General features: G+C 33.8%; 2 protein-coding genes across 2 annotated transcripts in view; one reads left to right on the plus strand and one right to left on the minus strand.

Moving 5' to 3' along the window:
* LOC105826930 (G patch domain-containing protein 2) overlaps positions 1-8,214 on the minus strand; it is a 21,233-nt gene extending 13,019 nt beyond the window's left edge. Inside the window, exon 1 of the mRNA XM_012664947.1 lies at positions 8,028-8,214. Coding sequence (XP_012520401.1) covers positions 8,028-8,083 — 56 coding nt within the window. The 5' untranslated portion in view covers positions 8,084-8,214. The remainder of the gene's footprint in view (positions 1-8,027) is intronic.
* A 258-nt stretch (positions 8,215-8,472) lies between these two features.
* Positions 8,473-16,920, plus strand: part of SPATA17 (spermatogenesis associated 17) — a 238,274-nt gene continuing 229,826 nt past the window's right edge. The window contains exon 1 of the mRNA XM_012664910.1: positions 8,473-8,540. Coding sequence (XP_012520364.1) covers positions 8,473-8,540 — 68 coding nt within the window. The remainder of the gene's footprint in view (positions 8,541-16,920) is intronic.

Consider the following 16,920-nt stretch of genomic DNA (forward strand, 5'->3'; position numbering starts at 1 on the left):
CACAAGCAATACATAAATGAATATGGATGGGTTCTAATAAAATTTTATTTATAAAATCAGGTGATGGCTGGCTATAGTTTGCCAACTCTTGGTCTCTGTAATTGCTATAGTCATATAGTCTCCACCATCTATAATTTTAAGGTTTTTCAAGTTCCGTAAGAACTTTCAGCTTTTTCTTTTCATTTTAATGATAAACTAAAAACAAATACACATTGTGATTCAACTGGATATACCATTTATTATGTGATGCACATATACAACTTCTACCACTTGAGTAGTTAATATATGCCAGGCCCATTTCTAAGTGTTTTGTATGTATTGTCTCATTTCATTCTCACACAATAACGCTATGAAGTGGTAGATGAAATATACAGAGTTCTCTGTCATAATGAGAGACATCTAAGTGGTGAAGACAGGATTTTAACTCCAGCTAACTGGTGCCAGAGCCCCCCAGTGCTTACCAAGCTATATCCAAGAACAATATATAATTCCAGTATCCAGTTTGTACTTTTGTTTCATTTAGTTAGCACCAGGTAGTACTACTTTAATCACTGAGAAAGATTTAATATACATCTATGTAAAAGCCAAATGATTCACAGTTAGGTATATTGTTTGGAATAGAAAAAAGGAGTGGGAGACCTTAATCAGCAGAAGGTGTAGGGTGGTATACCTGGTGAAAGTGAATTGAGCTCAAAGAACCGATCCTACAGTGGTTGGTAAGATGTACACTGTGAGTGGTTAAGTAACATGGCATTACCTTTCAGTTAATGTGGGTTTGTATTTTCCAGATCTGTCTCTTTCGGCATTCTGAATGCCAAACAAAAAGCCTACGTGGATATATGTTTTTCAAAAACGTAGTGATTCAAATATATATTTCAAATAAACTCTGGAGGACCACTGAGATTTCTTTTTTCCTTTATAAGGGTTCTATATAAAACTCAGATTTCAGAATATTGCAATAGATTAAAGAGAAATATGCACCACATAAATTAGCATTAAGCCACAACAAGGACTACAATTCTGACTACATTGATAAGCCAAGTGGATCTATTTTTCCTTTACCTATATATTAATAAGTGCCCTTTTGTTTTCCCTTAAAGCAACGTTTGTTTTTTCCTTTAACACTACTTCTTTAGAAGAAATGTAGTCTGAAAGATCTACTATTTCTGAATCTAATATTGCACCTTCAAAAAAAATTCATTTGAAGCCAGTTTAACATGTATTAAAATAAGGATCCTATCTCTAAAAGAAGACCCCGTATCACCTGGTTTTTGAATACCTTACTTTTTGAAGCCTAGAGTTTTCCTATCAATGGGTGAATGATTAGTTTGAAATATTAAAACATGATATTAACTTGATGCATGAATATAATATCCAACCAAAATTGCAGTTTACACTTGAAGCTCTGACTTGGGTGGGGCAAAGGCAATATATGTAACCTAAACATTTGTACCCCTGAAATATGCTGAAATAAAAAAAAAATGCAGTTTATTTTGCAAGTTACAATTTAGTCCTTAACTCTAGAAGAGAAAATTTGGTGGTCCTGACATTAGAAAAAGGTTAGCATATCCAATTCTATCCACTGAAATCTGATACTCTACAATTAATTTTGTTTAAAAAGTACTGCTGTAACTAACAGTTTAACAAAATATAACCAGTAAATAACTAGTGAGAATGAAAGCAAAATGTCTTTAGAATCTCTTTAAAATCATGTCAACCTCATTCAATTTTATGTCGTTTCTCCCCAGAGAAAATAAAATATATTAAAAAAATGTTTTAACTAGTAGAAAGAATCCAATTTATTCCATGATGTCACTCAAACATGAATCAACTAAAAGTTACTTTTAAAAGTTTTTTGTAAAAACCCTATAGAAACACAAAAAACAATGCATTTCATGTAAGTGTTATTCAGAGTTCAAATCACTTTTCCCTCCTTCACAGTTTCAAATAACTAGACAAGTCAATCCCAACTGAAATCCATGTTAATAAGCCAGTAATATTATCAGTTAATGTCAAGCTGTTTCACTAATATCTCTTAGGTAAAACTGGCATCAACTGGCCTGTCAGAAATAAAGTCATTATCAGAGACCATCATGTAATCAATAGCTCTTTTATTTCCTTTGTCTTGGCATTTATATAAGCATCAGAATACTGCTGTACTGAAACACTTTATCTTAAAGATATTTTCTTAAATAAGACCTTTCCTATTGGAGGAGAAACCTGAAAATATAGAACTTTTCTGTAAAAATTTGTACTTACTGAACATCCACAGTTTTAAAAGTTTGAGTTATAGTAAATTCAGTGAATGTACTACTTAACTCATTTGAGATTTTCATATTCACTTTCATAATAATTTCTTTTCATTTGGAAATGAAATCTTTTGGGAACAGCTAGCAATGGGTAACGCCTATCATAACAGTTCATTAATACTTTTATTATAAGATAGTCCAAATAAAACAGAATACCCCCAAAAAAGTTTACAGTCCCACCATCTATATAAAGTTGGATTTTGTAAAAGGAAAGGACTTGGGTAGATGAGTACTTTGTGTTTTCAGGTGGTTATCAGATTATGCTGAGCAATATAAAATGTATGATCGATCCAAGATTTGCTATGCAAATTTTGTTTGCAAGTTTGTATGCAAGTTTTGTTTTAAAATTTCAGGTCAAAGGTCAAGTTTGTTTGCACTCTTCTAGGCAATACTAAATATGCAATAAAGGAGTTAACTGCTATCCTTGGGTTCTTTACTACCATGCTCTAATCAATTCAAAAAAATACCTTCCCAAAATTGTATGTTTAAGAGTGAGGAAGATCTAAATGTAGAAAACATAGAGTTCAGGATTTTCTTTCAAATGTTTCCAGTTCAAGGTAGAAGAATCAGTAATCTGCCTTAGTCCTAACGTACTGCTTACATCTTCCCTAAGAACCGGGAATTGACTAATGGCCCAAGAGCACTTAAATGACGGTCAGCAATATACAAGAGGGTATAGCAGGAATGAAGAAAGCCTAGAAGACAGATTCCCCCAATAACTAATAGTCAACCATTTTGTCAACGACTATCGCTTTTTGAAGCCTCTAATACCAATAACTGCTATTCATAGTAGGGAAAAATATAGCATGTACAGAAAAATTATTCAAGGAATAATTTCCTTGCCTGGATGCTCATACAAATAACTGTATAACAAGAGGATATGCATGTGTGTCTACTGTATAAATCCAACAAGTTCATTTAAAAAAAACCCTTCGAGATATAACTAAACAATAATTGACTACAGCTATTAAGTAACTAGTTCAGGAAAAAGAAATAGAATGCTGTTAATCACCTAGCACGTGGTAAAATTGTCATCCTTACCTCTGCAGAACACAGATTATCTCGCTGACAAAGTTAAATAATTTTAAAAGTGGAGTGCTAAAAGTTAAATTACTTGTTGCTAAGTATGACTGCTTAAGTTGCTTTCAAAAATTTAAGGAAAGAAATAATTATTTATGTGTTAGTTTCTATATGGATAAAAATCCAACGTGTATAAAAACACTGTACTAACAGACAGAACATAGTTAAAAACTATGCTGATGAATGTACGTTATGGCTACTCACAAACTTAAGAAAAAGACAGTCTTGGAATTATGTGCCTCCATATCATTTAGCTTTTGTTTAAGATTGGAAAGGTTGGTTGGTCCTAAAGGTATACAGCAAACAGCCAAACCATGTAGATCAAAATTAATGCATAATAGTGTAGACTATGAAAATGGGTAACTAAACATACAAATGGTGATCCTTAACGATGCCACATCAAAGGCCAAATGACTAATGACTTCATGACTAATTTAACACAACATAATCCCTAAGAATTATTTTAAGTTTAAGATCTCTGCTGCTCATAGGAATTTATAAATCTCCTTCCTTAATGGCAATATTATTTATCAAAATAAGTCTTTATTTTAACCTTGTAATCTATTAAAAAACTATGTCTTCTATTTTCACCTTTTATATATGTAGGAGGGTCATATTAGAAAATTAACAACAACCCTAACATTAAATGCTAACACTTACATTAGTTTAGAAATTCCTTGACTTACCTATTGAAATGATTAATCAGAAGCAACCTTTTTCTCTCTTTCTGAAAGAGGTTGGGTATGGGGAACTATCTTATTCTGAAACATGTAAATAATTAATTGCAACTTTATATTAACACTAGGCAATAAATATGGACTAGAATTCTCTATGGAAAAAAAGGCTGGGAGGAAACTGTAGAGAACATGAGCTTTGAAGTCAAAGCTATGAACTTGGAAGCTAAATTCTGTTATATTCATTAGTCATCAGACCTTGGACAAATTACTTGTCTTCTATTTTGTTTATTCAACATAAAAATGAGTATAATTTCTACCTTGAAGGGATTTTTGTGAGGATGAGAGTGGATACTTAATGTTTAAGAGAAGTTATTTCATCTTTCAACAACCTCTACCTACAAATAAGACAAACTGGTCACTGAAAGATCAAATTTTTCTGCTTTTTAAAAGTATAACCATACTGTGAATCCTGAGGATATCACAGCAGAAGTACAGGCCTTTAACCTTTTTGAGGTCACAGAGCATTTTGAATGTTGGGGAAAGGGAGGATAATAGACACATGAAAAAATTGCTACACACAACTTCAGGAAGTTCATAAACTCCTTGAAGACTATAAAGCTAAAAAAAAATAATCCCAAGTTAAAAAAATTAATGTTGTATATCTGACTCACTCCCACCTTAATAATATACAGATATAAATGAGAAAGAAAAGGATTAAAGGAAATAATCCTTCCCAGTTAAGAGTCACAAGTGTTCTCCACCAAACAGAAAAACTCAATTCCCACAATGGAAGCAAAAGCTCTACTGACTTGTATTCAATAGCAGGTGCTGCTGGCAGTTTCTACTTTGTCACCACAGGAACATTCAGGAAGCTTTCTTTCCTCTTTGCCCTGGAAACTTGATGAAAACCAAACCATGATTGTCCTCAAGGAAAAGAGTTTAGTTCTACTTTCCAAATTACTGATTTAATAAGGCAAGCTTATTTATTGCTTAAAATGAAGACCATTCTTTGGATTTTTTTGTTACTTCAATTAATGACTTCAAGGGTCACTCGAATCTTCTTCCCTTATGCTCTAATTGCTTTCAAAATGTAAACTATTAAATAAAAAACTGCCTAAATGAAGTCAGCATCTAAAACTAAACAAAAAATTTAGAATCTAAAAATTTACTCAAATTCTTGTCAACATGCATATATTAATATATATATTCAAGTGCATTCAAACAAGCATTTAGTAGGCAGAAAATGAGTCTTATTTATTGCTTATATATGGTAACTGCTCAATAAATACTTGCTGAATACATAATTTATCCTGAATTTCTATAATAAAAATGAGAATGAAGATAATTGAATATGAATTACATGCACCTAGCATACTGCTTGACACATAACAGAGAATGAACAAACCAATGAATGACTAAATGAATGAACAAATATCAAAAGAAAAATATAATGATTAAAAATTTTAGACAATCCATATTCCAAAATTTCTGCCACATTAATAAGCCAGACACTCTAAGTTTTTAGGTAAATAAATATGAAGTTAAGGGCAAATTATCAAAAACAGTTTAAAGGTTTCCAGCCTAACATAAATAAGGATGCTAAGAAGCTATATCAAAATTAATGAATTATTTGTCCAAAATCATACTGTTATTGCTTTGACTCTTGTTAAAACCAAACCTGACTCAAATAAACCTGCTTGTATACAACTGAATTCAAGACAAAAAAAAAAAAGCAGTTATTAAAAAAAAAGCACACTTTTTACTATGTAGTTTCCAAGATTTAAGAAAAACAAAATACCAAATAGGCATGAAACTGCAGAAACAAAGGTCCAGAGTCAATACAGTTTATTTCAAAGGCTTTTTAAAAAAGCAAAGCCACATAACAAAGTTAAGTAAACAGAATATCACCGTATTATAAAGAAATCATCTACATTTACCCATTTGGTGCCTAAAAATTGAAAAAGCAACCTCCACATTGGGGAGAAAGTTGAAAAAGTCAAGTAAGTCAGGAATTCCAGGTTGGTTAACAAATCTGGGCATATACTTTCTAATTTATGTATTCCTTGAGATACTGGAACTTATTCAGACACACAGGCAGAATTACTAGAGTGGTTCAGAATTTTCTGTAGGTATACTGGAATCATCCTACAAATAGGACACATAAGCCAGTTATTTAAGCTACCTTTGTCTTTGTGTCACGTTATCTAAAACGCAAAGAATGATATACCTATGTCAAAAGATTTACATGAGATGACATATGTATGCAAACCTGGCACCAAGTTAACTGCTAGTAGCAGTATCCCCAGTGGCCCTAGAATTTCACTGCTGGGACAAAACGTACATGCATGGCATAGTAAATGTTTGTTCAATGTATGAAAGAGAAAATTCCATTAAGAAATTCTGAATGACTGAACAGTTGTGCAGATAAACTAGAAAAAAAGGTTCCAGTTTTCTGGAACATATTTATTCTGCCAAACAAAGCATGATTTTAAGATTTCATTCAAAAACACTAAGTGCTAGGCACTGTGTACACTCTGATGCCAAAAGAAATGGTAAGTTGTATGCCAAGTGAAAACAGGATAGGCCCTTAAAAAGGAAATTGAAGGAGGTTTCTCTATATTATAAAGAGGTATTTAGCCAAGGTTTGGGTACAAAGTAGAGAAAGGAATTGAGAGAGTCATATTTTTAAATTAAATAGTCACCTATCCAAGACATCAATGTCACCACAGGAGGAGCAGGCCAATCTACATAGGACATTTTGTCTGCCTCACTTACCAAGATATTGAATGGTGAAACATTAAGAAAGATAACCTCAAGAGGGAACTCTGGGGTGATGGAAATGTCCTTTACCTTGTTTTATGTGGTGGTTACATAAACATATACAATTACCAAAAGTAATATAATTAAGCACTTAATAATTGTGAGTTTTATTTTATGCTAATTACACCGTTAAAAAACTTTAAAAAAAGTGCTCCCTACTTTTCTTATTGGAAAATGTGATAATTTAAACACAGCATGACAGAATTTATACTCATCATAAAATTAACTCCAGAATGATCTGACCCAACTCAAAACACTATTTGGGCAAGGTATTCTTTTAACTTTTCAGTGACAGGTGACGTAAAAGAAATTCTTTGAGATCACAGACTACTAGAATTTCCCATGTTTTATTGTGTGCAGAATCTAGAAATAGACATGCACTGTTTGGCTACATTTCTTTCACATGTTGGTCAAAACTTTATGTTTGAGGATTATCAGGGCAATGTGCTTGTTTGTTTCACTGCTTGTCTTGTGTATGTTTGGAGGAAAGTGCTTGGGAGAAAATAGGACATACATTACAGGGTTTTCAACTAGAAACCCAAAAACCCGCATTTAGCTCTAGGACTAAAATGTACAGGGTAACTTTGGACAAGTCATTTAAATATCCTCTGACTGTGATAACCAAGATCACAGGGTTGTCATAGAGATGGAAACAGGTAGGTTACCCCTTCCCCAAAAAAGGGGGTGGGAGAGTGATGTCTCCTCCACTATTGAACTTCCTGAACTCTAGATTTCTGAGATTTGACCTTCCAAAACATTTGGTATAATCTGGTTAAAAAAAATTTTAGAAGAGGAGTGAGGAATAAGGCCTGGATTAAGATAAATTCTTTCGCCCCTAGTCTTGTCAACAATCAGGGGAGAGATGAATTGCTCCTGGGGTAGAGAAAGCTTGACTCCTAAAATACCCTGTCAGAAAAGCAATCAGCAAACATTTACTGTTTTCCTTCACAAATCTTTAGCACACATCTCAATGCCTCCCTCAAACTGCGTCCATGCCAGGCACGAGTGACAGCAAGGCCTAGATGTCTCCAGATCATTCATCACAACTACCACCCCCCACCCCTTCCATTCCAGGTCCAGCGGCCTCCAGCCATCATCACCCCCTTCTCTCCGCTCCCCGCCCCAGGGCCGCCAGCCTCACCAGCTGTTCCCGGCGGCTGGAGCTCCGATCGGTTGGCGCCCGGCGGCCCCGAACATTAACAACACCCAGGAGCCTGGCCTCGAGGCTCAGGCCCGAGAACTGACTCCGACTACTACAGAACCGGCGACTTGCAAAGAGCAGTTCAGCATTTTGAGATGAGCTTCCGGAAGCAGACTGGAGGCGGAAACCGGATGCCCGGAGCAACCATTGCTTCTCCTCCTCCTTTCCCTTCTTGTAATCGCCATAGAAGACATAGAGGCAAATAAATTAAACTTTTTGTCACACAAAATTTCTTAATTCTCTTTTTAGGATTCTTAAAACTTAAACAAGATGAAAGTAAAGAGGCGTGAAGAAATAGTAGGGCCCCTGGGAATGGCCTTTGGTTTAGTCCAGTTGCCATGGAGACCGACAGTAACACCAGTTGTAAACTCCATGGCAAGAGGTTATGGCCACCTTAGCCCGGCTGCAAGCTCGGCGGTTGACTCTAGGAAATCAGTACTACTTTAGGAACAGGTAAGTCACGAAGGACTGATGTGACTTTAGCCATTTGTTCCTCAGCAGTAGTTTCTTAGTCACAAATTCCCTGATTTAGTAAGTAGCACCCAATTCTCCCCTCAACGGGCTGCAAACATAATCAGTTTAAAAGTAGTGTTATCATACAGGGAGATAATAGATAGAGAGGGACCATAAGTACTCAGCTTGAGATGATTTAAGGAAACGCCCAGCATAGATAAAATTGTACAGTGAAGTGGGTTTTTTTTTTTTTTTGGACATCATTATTCTGCAATTTGATGAAACCTATGTTCTTCCCGTGGAAGGTTTCCTGGCCTGACTGGGTTCACCCAGGCCAGCTAGCTTAGTGAGCTCACGTCCCCCATCTACCTAGGGAGTTGAGCCTTCATTATTTCACAAACATCACTGAACTCAATTATTCTATGACTCATTTGTCTTCTTCAAGTGAAAGTATCTAAACCATTCTGACAAGATAATTAGTACCAATAAATTAATTACTAGAAGAGGGCTAAGGAAAACACTAGCAGCCTTCTTCGTCTTCCTGCACTGAAATTTCTGGCCCAAGAAGAAGTTCATTTTAAAAATGGCCTTCTGGAAGCATTGCCCCAGGAGTTTTTCCAACTTAAGAGAAACTGCAAAAAAGTGATTTAGACTATGATAGAATATAGTGACTAATATTTATCTCACTTACTTCATTGTTGTTTCACCATGTATCTCTCTTATGGCACTGATCACAATTTAATTTTACATTATTTTTTGAGATAATATCTATCTTCCCTCTAAACTAGAAGCAGAGACAGTGTCTCTTTTTTGCTCGCTATTATTTCAGTCTTCAGTGTCTATCATAGTTCCTGACACACAATAGCTGCACAATAATTATTTGCTGAATACTTACAGAAATGACTCTTTCAATCAATCATCGGTCCTGGTTTAAGAAAACATACTACAAATAGCTAAAGACAGAAATTATTTAACATGTATTTAATTAGCATTGATTTAACATATGTGGCAGGTGTTGTATTTATTTATGACATACGTATATAAATGAAATCAGCTCCATCCCTCATGATGTTCACAGCCTAGTATGGCATATAGGCATTGAAAAAATAATTACAGTAGGGTAAGATGATCAGGGAGAGAAACAACTAATGTTTCTTGAGCATTGATAATATAGCAGGCATTACACTAGAAAATTTTCATATGATATTTGGTTTTCACAATTTTACAAGTTAATGTGTTAATCTATATTTAAGAGCTCTAGAATAGTGTTCTAGAAAAGCCTGGTGAAGTGCCACACAAAGACAAATGACAGAATTTCTCTTAAGGGATTTCAATGTCAACTTTTGCCCCCATCTCCTGGCTTTTGACAAAGGACACCTTTCCCCAAACTTGGAGATTCCTTGAAGAAAATGACTGTTACTATGCAAAGGCCGTGGTGAAAATAAGCTGGCATTTCTACAATTTCATTTATTATTGTTAATATTTTTTGGCTTTAAGGGAAGTCTCTAAAGGTCATGAGGGAATCAAAATTCCAAAGTTTGCTTCATTTTTTTAAAATCAGGATATGGATAGCTTTAGTGCAAAAAATCATATGAAATATTAATACATGGAAAAGTAAACAATTCCCTTGAGGAATTATTGTCATTTTCCATCTGTTATTGACTAGATCCAGTTCTTTCCAACCTTGAATGTGCATTAGAATCATCTGGGGAACTTGCTAATAATGCAGATTCTGATTCCGTGTGTCTCAGTGCTAGAGAATCTGCATTTCTCACAAGAGTTCATGTGAAGCCGCATTTTGCATAAAAAGGGAGACTTTGTAGTAAAGGAACTGTGTATGGGCCTAACCTTTAAATCTTATCCTCATGAATTATATACCTATTCCCTTTTTACATGAGGCAAGGAAAATGAGATTCAGATAGATTAGGTAATTTCTGTAAGGTCACACAACTACTAAATATCAAAGCAAAGCAACCTAACTCTAAGACCTGTGCTGTTCACTGCCACAAGTTTTTCTTCCTACTAAGCCAGTCAGGTAAAGTGGCAGCAAGCACCAAGATCCAGAAGTCCAAATGGCTCGAGTATACTGTTCCAAATCCGTTAATATATGGGCAACAGAGTTAAGGAAATTCTATTTCTTCTTGGTTTCTTTCAATGTCTTCCTTCTATGTTGGTAAAAAGGTAGTAACAAAAATGCTTCTACTTCTTTTGGCACAGGAATGATGCTGAAGTTGAAAAATGACTTTCTTGGGAAAATGTATTACTAGATAGTTAGGTTAAGCATCTTGAGTCCTCCAAGGCCTGGGATTCTGCCAAGGAAAACAGAGGCTCCTCTGCCAATGAAGAGGAAGGGTTTGGGACTCTACGAAGTGAGCAGCAAACGTGAGAGGAGATTATGCAATGAGAGAGCTAGGGAGTTTGGGGTAGTGTGCATTGCCTGACCTACTAAAATCCTCTAGAAAGTTCCTCCCTCAGGGGATGTTTGGTACTCATTTATATTTTGGCCTACACATTAAACAGGCTGAAGATTGTGTCCTGGACATACCAGGCTGAAAAAAAGGTAGTACACAGTTGTTATTTGACAGAGTATTGACATTTTGTTTTTGTTTTTAAAACTTTTACTATTAATTCCTAGCTTCATTTCTTTTTTTCCCTATTATGAGATTTTCTTTGTGACTTATTGGTCATTTGTATTATACTTTATAATATACTTTGTGGAAAGAAAAGTTTGATATATGTTTATTAATCATATTGTTCATTTTCCCCATATCCTTATTTATATTTTGTCTAGTTAATGTGTAAAATTCCAATACGAATGAGTTAAAATGTACCTCTTCTACTGTGTTTCTATAGTAGTATCTCTTGTTTTTATGTTATTTAATTTATATATTATATATGTACTTGTGCGTCTCTTCATTAGTGGCTATATATGGGTGTCTTTCACCTGTTAAATTTTTTACCTTTAAATTCTATTTGCTAGCTGGGTGCAGTGGCTCATGCCTACAATTCCAGCATTTTGGGAAACCAAAGGGGGAAGATTGCTTGAGGCCAGAAGTTTGAGACCAGCCTGGGCAGCACAGCAAAACCCCAATCTCCACAAAAAAATTTTTTTAAAAATCAGCTGGGCGTGGTGGCATGTGCCTGTACTCCCAGCTACTCAGAGACTCGAGGCAGGAGCATCCTTTAGGCCCAGGAGTTGGAAGTTACAGTGAGCTATGGTCACACCACTGCACTCCCGCCTGGATGACAGAGTGAGACCCTGTCTCTAAATAAATAAATAGATGAATAAATAAATAACAGAGCAAGAGCCTGTCTCTAAATAAATAAATAAATAAATGAAATTCTGTTTGCTGTAACATTGCCGTTAATCCTTCTTTATCTGATAGGAGTTAATCATATCATTCTGTATGTTTTTCTTTGCAAGAGGCAAATTTGGAGGCTTTTAAAAATCAAAACTAAGGAAATTTATGATTGATTAAGTTAGTTTCTTTACATTTATTATTGTGATTGATATATAGGGATTTCACTTGTCACCCTATTTTAAGCTACTTTTTAATTCTTGTTCCTCTTTTATCATGACTTTTTTCTTTTTTCATTGAGGTAAAATATATGTATATAATTTACCATCTTTAACATTTTAAGTGTACAGTTCAGTGATAATAAACATATTTATATTATTTTTCCCTTCATCCATGACCTCTTACAGATAAGCTATATTTTATTTTAGATTTTAAAATAAGGAACTTATTTCTATTCTTATGAGAACTTAAGGTATTCTACTAAGATTCTCAATGCTGTAATTATGAATTAAATATTCACTAATGAAATATTTCCTGAGCTACTACTGTATGCTAAGTACTATTCTAAGTATTGAACAAAAGTCATGAGGGAAACAACATAAAAAAACAAACCTATATGTAGTATTTCAGCTTGGGATAAGTGTACTGGGAAAGAATAAAGTGAAGTAAGGTGAACAGAGTGAACAATGATGCTATTTTGTATAGAATGGTCTGGGGAGGCTCTTCTGAGGTGATATTTGAGTGCGGTCCTATAAAAAGTGAATAAATGGGCATACTAGATAGATATCTGGGAGACAAAAGCACCGTAAGGAGGGGCTGGAACAGGAAGTGGTATAGTCCTGTTGTCAGAAGCCTGCAAAGATGTGTTGGAGGACAGTGTTACTAAAACAGAGTGAGCAAGGCACAGAGTGGTAGAATGTGGGCCAAGTTATCTGGGGCTTTTAAGCACAGTAAGAATGTAAGATTCTATTCTGATTGAGATAGGAAGCCATAGGGGGTTTTCAGCAGAGAAGTGACATGATCTCACTTCTGTCTATAAAAATAATATATAAAGTGACCTCTGACTAATTTTTAAGTTAAAGCATTTTGCTTTTGTTTTTCTACTTTCCTCCTCCATTTCCATCTTTTTAGTTTAACTCTTTGTGTCTAGATTTTTTGTTTCTTACAAAATTTAATTCACATCTGCTTCTATAAAGGAAAAAAAAGGATGACAATTGAAAAACTTTTAAACCATATATAGTTTTCTAAAGATATGGAAGCTAAAATCAGTGTGATACATACACAAATCTTTTTTAATTGACTTAGCTGAATGGAAAAGTACATGTAGGTAAATATTGAGAAAGCAGTTACTGAGGAGGATGGCTAAATATTCTGTAGAGACGTTCCTTAGAGACAAAGTGTTCACCTGTCAAATTTCCAGATCTTTTACCATCTAAAAGGGGTATAGGGAGTGCATAAGAATAGAGACAAGAAAGTAGAAAGAGAAATAAATATTATTGAATTCCTACTATGTGCTGAACACTCTGGTAAATGCTTTCACAAACATCTTATTTGATTATTTACAATATTCTTATGAGCTGATTTTTATTATTCCTAGTTCACAGCTAAAGAAAGGGAGATTTAGTATAAATTACTTGACAAAGATAAAAAAAAAAGATCAAAGATCTAGTGAAGTTAGCTACGTTTCAGTCCAAATTTATATTTAGGATAGGGGACGTTAAATCATTAAGTCTCTGCATGGAAGTTAGTACATCAAATATGTAACGTTGAATCTGCCTTTCCAAGGTCAGGTTGAGGAAAGGGAAATACCCAGTACAGTACTCTCTAGGGCAAGAAGGGTGATTTGCCCATACTTCATTACCCTGTATCAACCTAAGTATAATGTTCCTTAAGTTGACCTGATTCTGGAATCTATTATTCCCTTAAATGTAATAAATTTGTTTCTGACTCCAACATGGTAAATTGACTACAGTTCCTGATTGTGTTCTTAGTCTAGTGAATTGGTTCAGTGTCCTTGAATTCGTGCAATGGTCTTAGTGCTATTAACCTAAATAAATAGCAGCTTAGTTGAATAAATGAGTCCCTTTCTCTGGTTGAAATTAATTTCTGAATTTTCTGTTACAGCTACACTCAATTCTGACTAGTAAAACTTAGCAAGGCTTCTTCCAAACATACAAGGATAATTTATGCCAAAGTGAAGAGACAGTTCACATCCTAACTCTGTATGACTTTAGGCTTAAATGCAAACTCTTAACCTTATATTCTTATCTTACTTTAACTCTTTATACATCAGTTTGTCTCATCTATAACAGAGATAATAATGCCTATTTCTATGTTAACTAAGAAAGTTGAATGATCATCTGGCACATTAGTAAGCACCCAATAAATACATAATTATAATAGGAAATCACAACAGGAGGGCAAAGAATAAAATGTATATGATCAACTCAGTGGGTGTCAAAAGGCAGTTGATAAATTTAATAGCTATTCCTAAATATTTTTTCCTTTATTAAAAGATTAAAATTTTTATTGATGTATTATATACAATAAAGTGCATAGCTGTGTAGCTCAATAATTTTTTATAGGTATATACTTGTGTAACTTTCACTCAGATAAAATTCCTCAGTGTTTATTTTAAAAATGTTTGTGAAAGAAATAAAAGGAAATATTTTTAGTAATAAAGTAGATATTTCTAACACCAACAGCCAACATCAGATATATTGGTAAAATATTACACCATAGAGATGGTTCTATTTAATTCAAAAATAAAACAAAATGCACACTAATTCTGCCTATTCCTCATGCCCTGAAAGAGAGATCCCAGTTTGCCAACATGTTCATTACTGCCTCATTAAAGGGAAAAAAATTTTTGAAAGTAACTTTCACTGTCTGTCAGTCTATCACCACCAGGGTAACCTGAGCAGGCAGCCCTGCATAGATATCAAGCAGTTGAGTATCTATTAAGCAGGCAGAGAATCTTTAAAGCCATTTAAGGAAATGTTAGTTTGGAACAAGGAGATTAAGTCAAGAAACCAAAACAAGTTGTTACTGTGAAGTTAGAACTAATGAATGAAACAAATAGAAACTTTAATAAAAATATAATGATAACTTTTACATAGATAAAATTAGAGGAAAAGTTACTGCAACCAATTTTAAAAAATATTTTTTTAATGTAAAAATGTGATAAATGAATTAATAAATAGAATAGTCACTGCCAAAATATAAATGTTTCAGAAAAGCAAATGAAGGAAATATCCATAAATACATGTGACTGGAAATCGTGAGTGGTAATATTTAAAAAATGGAGGACATATCCAGAGAAATTATGTGAATAATAGTCACTGTAGAATTTACAGTGGGAGTGGGGAAGAGATAGACTAATAATAAAGAAATACTAGAAGAAAACTTTCCTGAACTGAAGAGAGTATGGCTTTGAATGGAAAGGACTCTCTAAATCCTAGATAGGATGTTTTTTTAAAAGATATACTTCTTAGATAGTATCTGGTGAAATTCCAAGAATACAGAAATAAAAAATCTCACAAGCATCTCATCTAGACAGAAAATATAAAAGGTATTTGCCAAGGAAAGGAATGCCTTATCTGCTTAACAGAGGAACTCAGAAGAGAGAAAAACAATTAATTATTAATGATTCAGGATAATATCTATGAATCCTAGCAAAGATTCATCTTTTGGGGAGCGATGAAAGAAAGACATTTTCAGACTTGCAAAGACCCAGAGTTATGTCAGCCATGTACCCTATCTGAGGAAAGGTACTCAAGACGGTATTCTCTGTAATAAAATGAAAATTAAATCAGAACAAAGATCATAAGATAGGGGAAGAAGAGCAAAAAAAAAACCAATAATAATAGAAACAGTGATGATCAATTATACTTGTAGTATTTACAGTTAAATTTAAATGAGCATTAGGTTACTGAGATTTATGGGATTTATACTTTATATGTAGCTAGAAGAATTTAATTGACACTTTAAGTGTTATCCTTAGACATCTTCTTGGACAAGTTGAAAAGTTCATTGTACATTTTCAGTCTTCCAAGTGATTGCAGGAACAGTCTTGCTAATTGTCCCACTGGTACGTAATATAGGTTCTTCTTTTTCCAGCTTCTAAAATCAATTTTCTCACCACTCTTCCAGCCTACATGAATAATTACTGACCTTTACAACTCTCCCAATTCCTTCCTCATCACCCAGTTTCAAACCCAATGCCATTACGTTTTATGTTTTTGATGTAGTGACTTACTATACTATCAGTTTTTTGGTAAGTTTTTAGAGTCAAATTAGTAAATCTATTCCTCTTGATTTAGAGATTTTAGTGTTTCTTGGAACAGTCTTTTTCAACCCAAGATCATAAGGTAATTCTCCATATTTATAATATTTTTAAAGTTTTATCACATTTTTCTTTCATTCTATATGCAGTTGTGTTTATGTGTATGTATCATGTAAGATAAAGACCTTTTCCCACAGAAATAAAATTGTCTCAACACCGTTATTAGTCCATCTTTTCCTTACTAGTTTTAAATGTTGCAAGAGAAATAAAAGGCATAAAAATTGCAAAAGAAGAAGTAAAATTGTCTTTATTTACTGACATTATTGTGTGTATAGAAAACCCTAAACCACATATAAAAAAAGATACAGAAATAATAAATGAATTTAACAAGGTTGCAGGATACGAGGACAATATGCAGTAGTCTTTTTACATAATAGCATGGAAAAATTGTAATTTGAAAACACAACAATACTATTTTTAATATTATCAAAATGCATGCCATTTGACTCAGAAATGTCACCTTTTCTATTAACCTATAGAAATGCTCTTATATGTGCATAATTTGTGTACAAGAATATTTATGTACAGGATTATGTACAAGGGCCTTCAGTAAAGAATTATTTCAAATAGGAAAAAACTGTAAATCCTATTTGCAACTAGTCTGGCTAAATAAATTAAGATGTATATACATGATAGAATATAAATAGGAATTTAAAAGAGTGAAACATTTTATATGTAATGACATGAAAAAAATCTGTGAGGCAAATTAAGGTTTAAAAAGCCAGATCATAGAAAA

The sequence above is a fragment of the Propithecus coquereli genome, unplaced genomic scaffold, assembly GCF_000956105.1.
Source record: "Propithecus coquereli isolate 6110/MARCELLA unplaced genomic scaffold, Pcoq_1.0 Scaffold94, whole genome shotgun sequence".
Taxonomy (NCBI): domain Eukaryota; kingdom Metazoa; phylum Chordata; class Mammalia; order Primates; family Indriidae; genus Propithecus; species Propithecus coquereli.